This window comes from Stegodyphus dumicola, chromosome 1 (assembly GCF_044657685.1).
Source record: "Stegodyphus dumicola isolate Sdum_Otavi_A_Nest chromosome 1, ASM4465768v1".
In the NCBI taxonomy this organism is placed as follows: Eukaryota; Metazoa; Arthropoda; class Arachnida; order Araneae; family Eresidae; genus Stegodyphus; species Stegodyphus dumicola.
Genome location: NC_140768.1, coordinates 118,751,631 through 118,768,355, shown reverse-complemented (window position 1 = coordinate 118,768,355; position 16,725 = coordinate 118,751,631). Strand labels below are relative to the sequence as shown.

Below are 16,725 nucleotides of genomic sequence, written 5' to 3'. Positions count from 1 at the left end.
CAGGAATGTTCGAGAGCCGCATCTAGATTTTCTAAAAGCCACAAGTTCATATTTACATCATTATAGAAGTAGTGGAGGAGGTTTTAAATATAAAGAAATCCCTGATAACTTTGAAAAAAGAATCTAAACTAGTTAATTTCTTCCTATTGGACATTGAATAGTTTTCGTTTATCATATTTCATACATATATTTTATGTGCATGAGCCGCACAAATTGCCTGCGAGAGCCGTATCAGGCTCGCGAGCCGCCCTTTGGCCACCCCTGGCATAGATTTAAGGCCAGAGGTTTAGCCCTCTTGATATTTGCAGACGTATCGTCGTTTCAGCAGCTCGGCGTACTACATACGTACCTTTTTTAAATAAAGGCCACGCTTAGTGCTAGGCATTTGTATGCTAATTCAAAATTAGCTTTTTTTAGTTAGAGTTTTAGTTAGTACTTTTTATATCCTTAAATTCGGACCACAAGTGGTTGGTCTCTGTATTCCGAAGTTCGGAAGATCCTGTAAAATATTGAAAATAAAAGGTTTCGTATACCCTTCCTGCTTGTGTTGTCTACTTCACACCTTCTTGAACATAGCTTGAGTAAGCTCCCTGTTCCTATTCAGTATCATTCATGTTTCCAAAGCAAATGAGAAACACAAGTCCTGACAGTGGCTCCTGAAGAAGAAGAATAACCATGGCTGAGTTTCAAGAAGAACCTGTGGTGCCTGCAGCAGCGGCTCAAAATCCAGAAATGCCAGCTGTCACCCTGGAAGGATTTCGTTACATCGTCCTGACCATGCGTGCATCGATGAAACCAGCAACAAGCTTTGACGGAAACTCACCGGTGACCAGTTTTTGGAAAAATTGGATGACCACTTCATGCTACATCCAGTCCATGAGTTCCAAAAAGTCACCTTAGCTACCAGCGCTTTGAGGGGCCAAGCTCTTAATTGGTTCAAATGTATAGGAAGAAACCTCTTGGGTCAAGCGGGAAGTCCAACGTATACTTATGAAAATTTCAAGACTGCCTTAGTAAAAGCCTTCCCTGTCGTAAGATATCGTGCCAAATTGGAAGCGGAACTCTTCAGCACATACCAGCAACGAATCGAAAATCTTTCAAGCTTTATTTTAAGAAAAATTCACGTCTTTAAACTCTTGTATGGAAGCCGACCGGATCGTGAAATAATCCAAGTAATTTTGCCTAGGTTACTTCCCCAAGTACAACACTTTATTGAATTAAGGAATCCGACGACATTGGAAAAGTTATTTGAGCTCGCAATCCAGTTTGAAAGTAGAAGAACGGCGGACATTGAAAGAAGACGCCAGTACGAGCAACGAAGCCAATTTGGTGCGCCAAGACCACAGCAAAGGCAAGAGCACGGCGACGGAAGAAAGTCGAATCAGTGGTCAAAGAAACCCGAGTATCCAAAAACAAGCGGAGAACGTCGACAGTTCAATAATAAGCCAGGAAAAAAGTTTGAAGGCCAGCGGAAAAAGAAGAAAGGCATGGAAAAGAAGAAAGGCATGGAAAAGAAGAAAGAAGATTTAAACTAAAACGGATTTCTGATGACGGGAGGGTGGGGAAATCCGAAGGCCAAGAAAATCCCTCTTCCTTTATGCTAAATACAGTTATTGTGAAAACTTTGATTCTTCCAAAGATTGAAATTTTGGTGAACAATATTCCAGCCACCGCACTCTTGGATATGGCCCGTAGTGTTCCTGTGTGGCAGAAGATTTTTTTAGGAAATACTTCCGTAAATATAGAATATATAATTAGGATAATACGACAGTGTTAGCTGCTCAGGGGAAACGATGCAAATGCATAGGTAAAATACCACTCCATATCCGTATTAAGGACGAGCAGGTAAAAATTATGTTTTTTATCGTAAAAAATCTACAAGCACATGTAATTTTAGGGATAGATTTTCTTTCAGAGGCAGAAGCAGCGCTATATTTTAACCAAGCGTTCCTTAAGCTGACCATGAAACCAGTGCTCGAAGAAAAAAAAGGACCACCCAAGTTAAATCTCAAGCACCTGCCTACGGGAGAGCAACTAAAAATTCGCCAAGTGGTAAGTGAATTTGCTTCTTTATTTAGTGATATTCCCGAATTTACTCAAGTGACGAACCACGAAATCGACACAGGAGATTCACTGCCAGGTCGCGACAAGCCGTATCGGTACGATAAGACTAAAGAAAAAATTATAGAGTAGCACATTCGAGATATGTTAAGTAAAAAATTCATAACGCCGATCTCAAGTAGTTATGCCAGCCTGGTTGTGTTATGTAAGAAAAATAACGATTATCCAATAACACATCCAAAACGTTGGCGTTTTGCAATTGACTATCGTAAATTAAACACCATTACTAAATATCCGGTATATCCGTTACCTATTATTGAAGAAATTTTAAGGAACATAACTTCTACGAAATACATGACTACGTTAGACCTAACGACGGGTTATTTTCAAATAGGTATAAAACCGGAAGATGTGCCTAAGAGTGCTTTTATAACCAAGTCTGGCACTTATGCATTCTTGCGTATGTCGTTTGGCCTTTCAGGGGCACCGGCAACATTTCAGCGATGTATGGACATTGTGCTAAGGCCTGTTCTTGGAAAGAACACATTTATATATTTAGACGACATCATTATTACTAGTGATAATTTGGATCAACATATAAAAGATTTGAGAGAGTTGTTTTCATTATTAAATGAGGCCGGTCTAAAAGTTAATGTTGAAAAGTGTAAATTTGCAGCCACTGGGATATAAAATATTTCAGAAAGGAATCGAGACGAACGAATCAAAAATAATCGCCATTCAAAAGTACTCGCCGCCAAATACGGCGAAGAAGCTGTCTTCTTTTCTAGGACTTTGTTAATATTATAGGTCCTTTATAAAATACTTTGCAGCTATTGCTGAACCATTGTTAAAATCAAAAAGGAAAAAGGCAAGATTCTCGTGGACGGCCGAAGCCAATAGTGCTTTCGAAAAATTAAAGCAAGCATTAACGCAAGCCCCTGTTTTGAAATTTCCTGAAAATGATGAGAATTTAGAAATTTCAGCGGATGCTTCGTATTATGCGGTAGGAGCAGTACTTTCCCAAAATCAGCAGCCCGTGGCAATTTTTAGTAGAACTTTAAATGAAACTCAAAGACATTATTCCGCGACTGAGAGAGAGGCACTTGCAGTTCTTTTAGCAGTGCAAAAGTTCCGAGTCTCTTTTGGAAGTGCGCCAGTAAACAGTGTATTCTGATCATGCGACGGTAACTAGATTATTCTCAGGGAAAAACTTATCCCCAAGGTTAATATGATGGGCACTCAAGTTACAGGAGTATAATTTGGTAATCAAACACACCCCCGGAAAGGAAAATATCGTAGCAGAGGCCCTACCCAGAATAAAAATAGATGAAGAAGGTAATACTGTAAAGGTGGCAATGCTCACAGCATATACGATACATTCTCGAGAAACTGTAATAACCGAACTGGGTAAGGATCCGGAATTTAAAAATATTTATGATTATTTGAAAGATCCTGAAAATTTTAGCCACCAAGATATTGTGGCAATAAGAAATAGGGCGGCGCATTACGAACTAATAGATGGTCTATTATTTTATACAAAAACTACGAATTTCGACCTGTTATCCCAGTTATAGATTAATATACTGCAGGAGTTGCACGATTCGTCTTTGGCATCTCATGGTGGTATTCGAAAAACCATCCAACGCGTACGCGAAGCAGTTTATTTTCCTGAGCTGCAAAAGTTAACAAGGGAGTATGTCCAGTTAATTATGTTAATTTCCGTCCAACATGTCAAGCAGTTAATTATGTTAATTTCCGTCCGGACGGGTTTCTAAATAGCATTAAATCAGATTTTCCAAATGAAATAATTGGCATCGATTTATTGGGCCCTTTCACGAAAAGTCAGTTAAATAAAAGTCGGTATTTCCTTGTTATGGTTGACCATTTTAGTAAGTGGACCGAAATTGTTCCTTTAAAACGAGCCTCCGCGAAATTAGTTATTGATTCTATTTTAAATAAATATATTTTAAAATATGGGGCGCCCCTAAAAGTTATATCGGTTAATGGTCCTCAATTTGTAAGTAATATATTTGAAGACATGTGCCAAAAACTGGGCATACGTCATTTAAAAATGGTCCCGTGTCGGCCGCAATCAAATATAGCGGAACGGATCAATAGAAATATAGTGAAAATTATTTGTAGTTATGTTAAAAAATTTCATAAAAGCTGGGATAACTATGTCAATGAACTAGCTTTCGCCCTTAGGACCGCCAAACATGACACGAAGGGCAAAACTCCTGCTGAGTTATTTTTAGGCAGAAAGATTATAATGCCGTTAGATAGATTATTTTATGTTCAACAAAGAGCCCCTGAATTTCAAATGGGCAATATAGAAAAATTAATTAAAGAAGCAAAGAAGAACACTGAAGTAGCACAAAGAAAACTGCAGCTGTACTGTGACATGAAACGACGGGGAGTAACTTATAAAGTAGGGGATGAAGTGTTAAAAATTAAGCATTCACTTTCTTCAGCACCAGAAGATAAAATTGCAAAGTTCTATTCACGATTTGAAGGACCGTATGTAATAGAGAAAGTAACTCAGGCTGTAGTGGTGTTAAAAGCCAAGAATGGTGAAACCTTCACCTCAAACATTGACCAGATCAAACCATTCTATAATTGTAATAAAATGCAAATATTTAAAGATCTTTTCCAGGATCCGGCACTGCAGGCACAATCTCCAGAGGTGGCACAACGACAATCACAAGGCCAAGCCATGAGTAGACAGGTGCATATGAAAAGAAAGTTTTCCCGTTGGAAAACTGAAGGTAACAAGAAAAAGAAGCCGTTCCACCGACCAGAAAAGAGAGGGCACGACCACCTCCAGAATGAAGAAGGGAAACGTTCTACTAACGCAAAGAGAGCCAGGAGAAATGGCAGCAACAATAACACGGCTCCAAAACGAAAGATGTACCCGTCGGATAGGAGTCTACGCAGCAAATGTGGACGAATTGACGCGGGAAAATCAGCTGCAGATGCAAGGAAGCAACAAACGTTTGAACAGTCAGCAACTAGATCCAGGCAACAACGGGAGAGGGTTGTCCCGATTCCGCCAAGAACAGCTGCCATCAAACGTCCGGGAGTACAATCAGATGTTAAAAAGAAGTTCTTCAAGGGTCATCAAACAGGAAAAAAAAGAAAGCTCACTGAGGAAGGAACTGAAGGGCGAACCCGCACAAGACGAAGGATAAACCAGACTGTAGTCTTCGCCACTTTCCAGGACTGGGCGGCAAAACGGATGTCGGAATATCATAAAGATAAGTAAAACTTTATGTTACTTTGAAATTTTAAGTTAATTTTTCGTTCTTACTGCAAGTGGCAGAATTTAAGAAGTTTTACCTCATGTGAGTCCTACCTTTATCGCCAAAAAGGAGAGAAATGAGTTTTACCTATTTTGTTACTATGGTTTTCAATTACTCGCGAGTAAAACTAAAATTATTGTATAATAGGAATGTGTAAATGCTTGAATATTGTAAAAGCATTGGTAATCTTTGAGAAAGGTACGTTAAGAAAATTGTAAAATTATTGTATAAAATTTTATTTAAAAGATTCTGTCAAGAAAAGAAGTTTTAGTTTGAAGGACTTTTGAAATGTAGTATTTAAATGTTAAAGAATTAACACTTACTTGGAAGAAATAGAAGTTAACAAACATTGTACTACTAATGTATGTTTTAAAATGCGTAAAATTAACGGCATGCTAATATGTCCTTATGTACAATGTGAAGTGTTATGTTATCTTAAAAGTAAGAAGTACTGTGATATGTTAAAAGTGAAAATGTTATAGTAATGCCAAAATTTTAACCTATTGGTATGACTGTAAAAAGAGAAAAGTAATGTGAATATGTGCTAAAGGTTGAATGAATGTAGTTAGGCTCTCTGACGCTACACTTCAGAGTTAGCCACTTTTGAGAATAATACCTCAGGGTTCAGAGATGAATATAAGGTGTATTCTGAGGTCTTGTTATGTTGAATTTTAACACGTTAGTGTTTTGATTTCAGGTGGTAGTGTTGAACACTTGTACATAGACATGCATGTGTTTGATGTTTCTCTTTACAACACATGTCAGAGAGCACGGGGAGATAATTAAATAATGGCATGAATGAAATAAAAATAGTTTTAAAAGAAAAATATAAGTATTCATGTTATTTGCCATTTGATTGTTTAACATTTCATTAAACTAGTTTTTCTTCCAGATCTCTGGAAGGAACCAGATTCAAATAGGAAAAACTCCTGTTTATAGATGCAGTACAGATGAAAAGTAATTATCCAAGGAATCGATCATGTAAAAACGACTTTTTAATTTTTAGATTAGATAGTTTCCAGTGAGGAATGTTTGTAAAAGATTCGCTTCACGTTAGATTTAGAATCTAGAGCTAAAAGTTTTCAACAAGGTCGTTTCAGACCTCAGTTTGAAACTAATTAACTCTGGCGGGAAGTATGTAAGGAACCAAAGTTTTACTAACGTTTATTTTATTTTAAAACTGCACTATCACTTCTTATTTTCTACTTCCGGCCAGAATTAAATGCTTTAACTTGTTTATGCAAATTGTCTTGCTAACGCCCAAGTACTTAAGTTGTGGCTTTTTGCCAAGCGAGAGAGAGAAGGAGTTTTAGGAAGCAAGCCGCTTGCCACTGTAGTTTTATGAGTTTTCACTCGGTTGCTGGTTGCCTTTAAGGCCAGAGGTTTAGCCCTCTTGATATTTGCAGATGTATCGTCGTTTCAGCAGCTCGGCGTACTACATACGTATCTTTTCTAAATAAAGGCCAGGCTTAGTGCTAGGCATTTGTATACTAATTCAAAGTAATAAAGGGTTTCGTATACCCTTCCTGCTTGTGTTGTCTACTTCACACCTTCTTGAACATAGCTTGAGTAAGCTCCCTGTTCCTATTCAGTATCATTCATGTTTCCAAAGCAGATCAAGAGAAACATAAGTCCTGAGATCGGTTTCCCTAGCAAAAGCGTAGATAAAACTCTTGAAATATTTCTCTTTCAACAAGGAATTATTCAATATTAATGTCACCGTGATCATAATTTTGTTCCGGTTTTTAATTTTTATTCAAAAGTTTCAAAAACGCTTTAAATAGGGTATGTCGCGGTTATCATCTTATAGTGATTTCTCTGAATACCTTGAGCAGACATAATTTTTCCTCAAATTAATTCAGCATTTTTTTTTTTTTTTTTTTTCCAATTCAGAATCTCATTAGTCTTCAGCTGCTTCACTTAAAATTGCAGGATTAATAATAATAGTCTTTAAACTTCGGATTTTAACTGTCACCAAAAGGGATCTTTTGAAGCCTAATACGGTCTATCAATAGGGATTATCTATAGAGATAGCTCAGGTGGAACAGCAAAGCATTTTGTACTAGAGGAACATACATTTTATACTAGAGGAATTAGACTGTAATGGAAGCGTAATGGGGATATCTTCTGTCTATTTGAAAAGGGAAAAAATATGCAACGTCATCTTTCAAAACTGTTGAATGTTTTTAATTAGATATATCACGAATGAAATGCGTTTTTATTTAAACCTTTGATCCCATAAACCTTTGATCACAAAGACCAACTGCACTGCTTGGCTAACGTGGTGCAAGTACGTCGACAGTAGACCGTTTATCAGCGAAAAGAGGTTCTCTGGAACAACCAATCAAGGTTCACCCATTCCCGTTCGGATGGCAGAGTCTGGATCTGCTGTTTGCACGGAGAACGCCTTCTGCGAGAATGCATTGTGCCCACATTAAATTTCGGCGGAGCTGGAATTATTATCTCGGGCTGTTACTACTAGTATGGACTGAATTCTTGCTCCAAATTCATGCTAAGTTCAATGCCTATGCCTACTGTACTACTTTGGATGACAGTGTGCTTCCTACGTTGGGGCAGTTTTACGGCTTAGACCCATATTACTTTCAGGATGACAATGCTAGCTGTCATGTTACAAGATCCAAGATGGATTAGGAGGTGACAATGGACTAACCTACCTACAGACCTAATCTGAACGCTATCGAGAACCTCTAGGACGAGTTGGAACTAAGGGAAGGACGCCGAATTAAGGGGTGCAACAATCGTGCAATACTGGTGAAGGAACTTACATGTTGGTGTTGTTGCTTATACTCACTTGTCTGACGTACTCAGTCTAAGCCCACGAAATTCCTTGTGCAAGGAGCGCAAGATTACGCATGTTGTTGGCAACAACCCTGAGCACCTAGCAGGTGACAGTACGATTTGGCTCAGTTCTGCCCCCAATTTTGTGTACAGCCCTGCGGGAAGACGGGTCTGAGGGGTTTCCCACCCCTCTTTCCTTCCACCAAACCATACGAAAGAACTTTCTGATAGCCGCAATGCTGCATCGGCACTATATATTATCAAACATCCATGACTTCTCCGGTATTTTAACCCGGGCCCTTCGACACGGCAGTCAGCGACGCTAACCACTGCACCGGTTGGGCGTCAAGAACTTGCATGTATTTTCCAAGTCGAGTGGAAGAAAATACTAATAGCCATCAGGTAGCTTTTGGAAAGCATGTTCTCGGAGGATTGAGGCTGTATTTGCTGCTGTTGGAGGCTATACCAACTATTGAATGCTAATATTTTCTCTCCTATCACAGTTGTCCAAATACTTATTGGCAGATAGTGTATATAATATACAATCTATATTACATATGTCATACATACATTATATATTGCATAACATTGTATATTATTTATCGCTGTATTATTTCTTTGAAAACTATCCACACGTGCGCCAGCCATCGAAAACAGTTATCATAAAAAATTTAAAAGTATATAAAATTTTTAATCAATCTAGTATATAAAATTCATTTCGTAAAAATGTTTTAACATTTCTAATTATACGTCTCGTAATTTAAAAATGCATTTTCATTTAAATAAATCAGACTAAAATGTAGGAAAAATACTTTTAAGAATTGCGTTATTAATTTTTAATCATTTAATTTGGTACTTAGTAACAGAAAGATTAAATATCTTATGCTGAATGCTAATACGCTGATGCGTGGAGATGATATGTATTCTATTTCAGGCGCAGGCAACACATTGCTTTCAAATAACTTAATTTGTGGATTACATTTGAAAGATAAATATCTAACATTTTGCTGAATGGCAATATCCTGGCGCGCTGCTGATAAAATTGCTATAAATGAATAAATTTGAAAGAAAAATTAAATATCTTGCGCTTTGCTGAATAATAATACACTTTAAAATATTTTAACTTGGGAGTGGCAATACATTTATTTTAAATCCCGTTTATTAAATTCGAAAGACAAATATATTGCGTTTTACTGAGTGGCAACACACTTCTCTTACATTGCCTCGTTTTTTGATTCAATTTGAAATATAAATATCTCACATGTTGCGGAATGGCAAGAGAAAGCTTTTAAAATTTCGGTAATTTATCATAAAATTGTACTCATACAAAAAGTGCGAACCCCATGGGGTGGTTTTATTTTTAGAAATACTATGTAAACAGTGACCCCTTCCTCTTGTTTTCAAAGATCAAGTGTGAAGAGTTTCATCAAGATCGAGACAAATTTATAGATTAGATAAAAAAAAAACAAAGGTATGGATACTTAGATGAATACTCAGCAAATCAAAAACATAAGCTCAAATGCAATATTTTCCATGATCAGTAACAAATTTTTGAGACTGCTATAACTGACTTTATTAGTGAATTTGAATTATACATACCCCATATAGCATAACAAAAGAGTTGTCCTCAAATGGAACCTGTTCAAAAGCTTCGAGATCCTTCCTTTCTTAGGACAATGTTTAATAGGACCCAGTTGTCCATCGGGCAAATGTTGCTGGTTGTCTGCGGCCATTTCCTCCAATGTGTTTTGGGCAGCAATGTGTTGATTGTTTACCAAAAGGAAGCGGAAACTCTCTGGAAACCACTGAAAAGACATGGTAAAAACTAATGAAACTTATGAATGAATGAGTTTATGATCATTCACAGCATAAAAATTCAACAAACTTCTTTCTTCTTTTATTTTCAACCAAGCATGTCCATATAGAGATTACAACCGTACTCCTCTATGATGAACTTCAACCCAAGCAGAACCAGAACGTTCATAGAGTGTGCCGTTCTTTATATGATGTTGTTTTACACGTATTTAGAACATTCCAGAGGACGTACTAAAATGGTACGTGTTACAACCATGTTCTTAGAATGTACATTCAAACGTAAACATTGTGCTATAAAGTACGTTCTACACGACGGGCAAAAGCTGCGAATGCTACAGCCGTGTTCTTGGGATATACATTTCAACGTACAACACTTTTGGAACATTCCCGGGTACATGCTATAAAGTACGTTCTACACAACGTGCTAATGATATGCGTGTTACAATCGTATTCTTAGAGCATACATTTCAAGGCACAACACTGATACTTTTCTAATCGCTTATAGCATGTGCAATAAAATACGTTTTCACGACATGCTAAACGTGAAGCACTGCATTGAAGAAGGGGAAAATGACACGAATATTATCACTATTTTCAGAACTTGGAGCTAAAACGGTAGGGGCGAAAATACGTTAGGAAGTATGGTATTGTTTTAAAGTACAGGTTTGATTGCTAATGATTACCAACTGCAAAGTAAATGCGTAAACTTCTGTATAAGCGGTTGAATAATCTCACTTACCCGCATCAATATCATGGACAAGAAAGCTGGAAATGCAGAAAGTCCGACAAAAAGCCTCCAGCCTTCAGCTCTGTTTAATGTGGCATACAGAATGGTTGTCATCATTATAATTCCTATAGCCCAGAAACACTGAAAAGATAAAAATAAACAATAAGAATGACTGACAATAAAAATGTAAGATCACATACCAGTAACAAACTACATCATCTACACAGTAGAAATGCTTTATTAATGCATCGCTTTTAAATAGATGATCTATTACTTCCCAAATTTTCTCCATGGAGGCAAAGCCAAAAAATGTTTTTTCTTTGGACCGTAACATCCAGTTTTACAAGTATAAAATGTATTTAATATGAATTTTAAACCAATAGTATTTTTTAAATATCAATATTTAATGCAATAAGCTCCAGGATATCTTATGTAAAGTAATCAGCCTTTACTATAACATCTCCTTTCCGCATTCCTCACCAAAATGCAAATTAGTTGTGAATATTTAAGCAGAAGATTTTGGATTTGAGACAGAGAGTATTTCTGGCATCGTGTGCCTTCTACGTGGTTAGTTCTGCAGCTCTATTTGTTATAATTATTCGGCTTTTCTGTCTCCTGCTATTGACACTTTAAATCTGATTCGCCAGTAAAGTTATCCAACCAGCTTCTAGTATATTATTTAATTGTGTAGTCCTTGACTGCTGTTAAACCTTTAATTTAAATTTGATTGTTTTATTTATTTGCATCATTAAGAGTTGTGGTTATTTGTGACATAAGAGCGTGCTCTTATGTTCTAAATTCTGTGTAAATAAAAAGAGTTATTATAACCTTTTTGAGACTCTGGTCGTTGATCTCAGATGTATCGATAACTTTCTTCACATCTGTTAGAGTTATAAGACTAAAATAGCGTTACCAGATTATGTCTAACCTCATAAAGTGTGAAAAAGCTGTTACCGATCAACAATATTCAATTTTCTTCTTCTTACCAAGCAAGCTTTAGTCAGAGCAATAACTTATTACAGTAAAAAGAAAACAGCTGAATGTTATTGGACGAGATGATTTAAGAGTTAAATTAAGTATATTTTATGCGTACTATAAAAAAATCTGCATCAATATATCCAGCGCAGACTCATTCATTAGAATTGAACTTTTGTTCACTTCGAATCTGCAATTTTGTTTTTGGAAAACTTGTTTACATTTTTAAAATTTCAAATATTAATAATAATACAAAACATAAATATAAATGGAAGGAATATTTTTCAAAACTTTTATCATATTCTTAGTGAAATTGTTGTTTTTAAGTTATTTACGTACAGTTGTTTGTATTATGATTATGTTGCATCCTTCTTTTTACAGAAAAAAAATAAAGGGTCGGTTTAATAAACGTATGGTTTAAGGATTTGGAATGGAATAATTACGCACATCAAGGTACCACTGTAAACACGATTTTAAAATAGACATTTCAATAATTTTTCCTAAGGCTATGTTTCAGCGTTTTTATGATATTATCAACATTCATTAAAAGTACGGAAATGTTACTACATATTGCATAGATATTTCATACGATGAATTTGAAATATCATTTAAGAAACGTTTTACCTACAGACAAGACGAATACAGCTCGGCCTCTCTGTTTTCCGGGTATATATTCGCACAAAAGTGTCAACCTATTTAGAAACAAAGGTTAATTCATTTAATGACAGCATGTATTGTTTTCACATCCGACACAAAGTAAGATATGAAAAAAAAATTAAACCTGAAAGAAAGCGATAATTGTGCGCTTTATCGCTTTCTTTCAGGTAATTTAACACTATGTAGAATTATGAGCTTTGAGAAGCAGTAATCTTTTCGTTCATATTGAATTTCATTTTTAATTCTAATGTTTCAATTAAAATGTAAACTATGACTCCAGAATGCAAACTTATTATTGACTTTTAGTTATAACTGCTTGATAATAAACTAGAAAAAGGCTACAAAATAGTAATAATAGCTACAAAAAGGTAGGTGCCAACTAAGTGTATCAATAGCAGCCGTTGCTGGGAGTTAGTTCCTCTAAATCATGGCTTCCCAACGGGGTCCATCTTGACTCCCCAGGGTTCGATGAAATTTTTAAAAGAGTCAGTGGTGATGAAGAAGTGGAATAGGGATCGATAGTTGAATATGCACGAACAATTGATTTGAAAAATCAAGATCCCGTTGATTACAAATAATAGTAATAATAATAATAAATTTACATTTAACTATTTATTGATATAAAGTTGTGTCACGCAGCTAAGAAGAAATTGCACAAAATAAACATAAGAGAAAAAATACACAGTCTATTTACCGTATTTCTTCTGGTATATTTCCCTAGCTTTTTAGTGCCAGGTTCTCAGAATTTAAAAAATATTAGAGTCATTTCCCCCTTTTACATCCTTCAGAGAACGAGCTCCTCTAATTTTAAAATTGATTCATCCACGTAGCGATTGTTTTCATCTTATTGTTAAAGACAAAACCTCGCAAACTACTCTCGAAGGTCACGCCGAACCTCCATTTTAACTAGTTGCCTAATACATATGCAATACCTATATGCTCAATACAAATGTTAATACGTATGCAAATACTACTAGTATACTATTAGTAAGCCTAATACAAATACTACTAGTATTCCAGCCTAATATAAAAATCAACCTATCACACGGCAAAGCTATCAAGAACCGGCATTCGGTCTACGATTTTGCCTTAATCGGCTCTTTAGACTTGATTTATAAATAAAAAAAGGTAATTTTATTCAAGTTTTGGTATTTATCAACATTCTCTACACTTTTCTATTGTCTATTAATTTATAAATTATGTTAAAAGTAATTTAAATCTAAATAAATGTATACATAAATTTTTCGAGTTTTGGAAAAGAGAAGGAAAACTGACCTTCTAGCAGTGGTCAAAGGGTTGCATGGAGCAAAAAGAGTGTAAAACCGCTGCTATGTTTCTTCTCATTCTGTTCTGGTACTAATTATTCTGGTACTGCAGCTATTCGTGAAATTAAACAATTGATTTAAACCATTTTTTTTTCATATTTTTTTCCAGAACTTTGAAAGTTTTAACCAAAAAGTACTAACCGTTAAGATATATCACATTTAGGATAATTAGCTTCCACATTCGGCATTCCGACCCTAAAGGAAAACACCTCTGACCTATTTCCCTTTTATCCTCATCCGACTTTCCTTTGTGTTTTCAAAAGTGGCTATGCGAGACAGGTGTAATATCCGACTCTATGAGAACGAGGATACAATGAGTATATATTAGGATACCATATAGAGTACAGACCGTTGACCCAAGAAACGTGAATGGGTTCTCTAGTTCCATTCAAATTCTCTGACCCGAGCTCCAGATAGAACTCTATTTAAGTCTGATACTATGACAAAATTTTTGAACATTTCCGCTATTCAGGAAAATAGTGAATCTTCTCAGCTTACACATTACAGTTGATTCTTCTTTTAGAGAACAAATTTTTTTTATCCTTATGGGCTTATTTAGTATGAGTACAAATATCTCCAAATAGCAGTTTTGTATCGTTAAGGCCTTTCTCAAGGCATAGGATAACCTTTACAAAGTTTGAATCTTTGCCAACCAAACTCTATATGCTGTCTGTTTCTCTGCCAAAAATTCATTCATGGCGAGTTGGAAACGTAAAGCTTTTGCACTGAAGATAAGGTGGATGTAATTCAAAAAATATAAAATGAATGCAAACAAATCGATATCTGCCAGAAATATGGTTTATCGAAATTTACAGCTGGTGCCATATGACAGAATTCAAATTTTATAATTTCTGCTTGTGATAAAAATTTTGATAAGAGCAAAAAATAGAGCATAGAGATGTAAAAGAAGCATTTCTGAAATGGTTCACCATTCATAGAAGCCGTAATTGGCTGATATCTAAAAAAAAATAAATAAATAAATAAATAAAAATAAAATAAAAACCAATGAATTTGCCAGACACTTTGCAGAGACTGTAAAAGAACGAACAAAAATTTAATAACTGCGCATAATAATAGCATAATATAAATCTTAATAGCAATTTTTAAATTAAATTTATTATTCCATTTTTTCGTAGATGTAATAATGGTAATCATATTTTTTTTTTTTGTCCATTATTAAGTTTTTACTCGCTTTTGGGAGACAATTCAATTTTGTTATCGGATCGCAGTTATTTCGATCTCATGAATTTCCTTATAGTAGGGTATGAGTGTATATTAGGTACTTATGTATTATCCCGCCTACCGTGAAATTGCTGCCAAACAGTACGATTTAGTGCCAGTTGTGGATAAACGGGACGGGACAACACATTCACAACAACTTTGCTTTCATTTGTTTAACTGATAGATTGATTCTCGATAAGTCACCTTTTATTTATATGAATAAGGATATCACTTAATTGTTATCGCTGTACTTTTTCTTTTATTTTGAAAAAAAAAATTGAAACCTGTCTTCTACCGAATAGTATGAAATGGATTATTTTTGAAGTTATGGGATTCTACCATCAAGAAACGTATATATTAAAGGACACGATATGGTCAGCCTAATATGGACCAAAAAACAGTAATAGGTCGCACTTTATCTGCGAGAAGTTTGTATTCATAGGATTCTACATGGAACATTCGGTAAAATCGGTAGACATAATGAAAATCGCCGATGCCTTTTTTACGATGTGGGTCGAGTACTTGTCGTTTATAAATTAAACAAGCTTCCTTCAGAATTCCGCAAGAATTTTTGGTGCTATTTTGGCGGGATTTCTAAGAACTTTCATGGCCGACGCCATAATACGTAAGTATTATATTAAGTAAATTGTTTGGAGTAAGCATATCCTACTTACACTTGAGCTAATCCACCTACGGCAAAAGCTGACACCCATCGGAATATAATATACCAAGTATAACTTGGTAATCCAGCTGACACAGCTCCAGAAACGAACAGAAAGATTAAAGAGGACGAAAGCGCCTATAGTAAAGAAAGAAAAAAAATAGAGTTGCTGTAATTTGAAAAGTACGATACATTTTATTAACTACTTCACCATTTTAAAAAAACTCAAATATTTGCTATATTTTTTCCATCCAAAGAAAAACCTCCTCTGCTCCTGAAACTGGTTTCAGCTTACGTTAGAAATGTTTCTTTCCCTCTTTCACCAGATTTCAAGACCTACTTAGAAGTTCATGCCTAATCAACTTGAGCCACCTACTTGTCACACTCAATCATATTGTACAGCTTCGTCAGCCTACCCAGAAGAAAAATTATTTTGTGTTTCTTAGTCTCTTACCTAACAATTAACAAAGGCGATCAGTTAAAGTCACTAACTAAGTTTACTAAAGTAAACTACTGCAGCTCTCAAAGCTGTAGTAGTTTCTATTGCAATGCCAGCTGAAAAGAGGTGGAAGTGCATTCTTATTTCTCACCTTTTTGAGTGAACTTTTTTTGTATGATCCTGATACAACTCCGTTCCGGAAAGAGCGTGACAAATTAAGTTTAAATATCTTCTTTTCATCTCAGAAATTAATCATGGTTTTAATTAATCAATTTCTTTAGTTTGGAATTACTACTTGGTAAAAACTAAAGAATACGGTACATCAATATTTTATTTCTCTTATTTTAATATTTTATTTCTCTTATTTCTATCTAAATATTGTTATAATTTTTATCAAGTTATAAAAATTACCAAAATAAAGAATATTTAAGAAAAATAGTAAAGCAACCATAAGAACAAAAATTCCTACTTACCGAGATCGGTGGAGTTCATCATCATTGAAAAATTGTTAAAAATCATAAAAAAAAGGTCAAAATTAAAAAGTGGGTAAAACGGTGCTAGTGTAATGAAATGAAAAACGGTTATACATATTAGTTTTTATAAAGTTATAGTCCGTTTTTGTGTTGACAAAATATAAGCCATGTTCACTTTTTTTCCGTTATTTTTTATGTATGTATAATAAACAGAGTCTATTTTAAATCATTTCATACACACTGCTTCTTAAGACGTTTTTTAATATTTCACAG

General features: G+C 35.2%; 1 protein-coding gene across 2 annotated transcripts in view; it reads right to left on the bottom strand.

The window, feature by feature from the left end:
* The window catches only part of LOC118187770 (synaptic vesicle 2-related protein-like), a 119,130-nt gene that overhangs the window by 42,455 nt on the left and 59,950 nt on the right, over positions 1–16,725 (bottom strand). For both annotated transcript variants that reach the window (XM_085819746.1, XM_085819745.1), the window contains exons 5-8: positions 15,554–15,678; positions 12,305–12,368; positions 10,714–10,842; positions 9,759–9,964 (exon numbers count right to left, since the gene is read on the bottom strand). In XM_085819746.1, the coding sequence (XP_085675872.1) occupies positions 9,759–9,964; positions 10,714–10,842; positions 12,305–12,368; positions 15,554–15,678 (524 nt within the window). The remainder of the gene's footprint in view (positions 1–9,758; positions 9,965–10,713; positions 10,843–12,304; positions 12,369–15,553; positions 15,679–16,725) is intronic.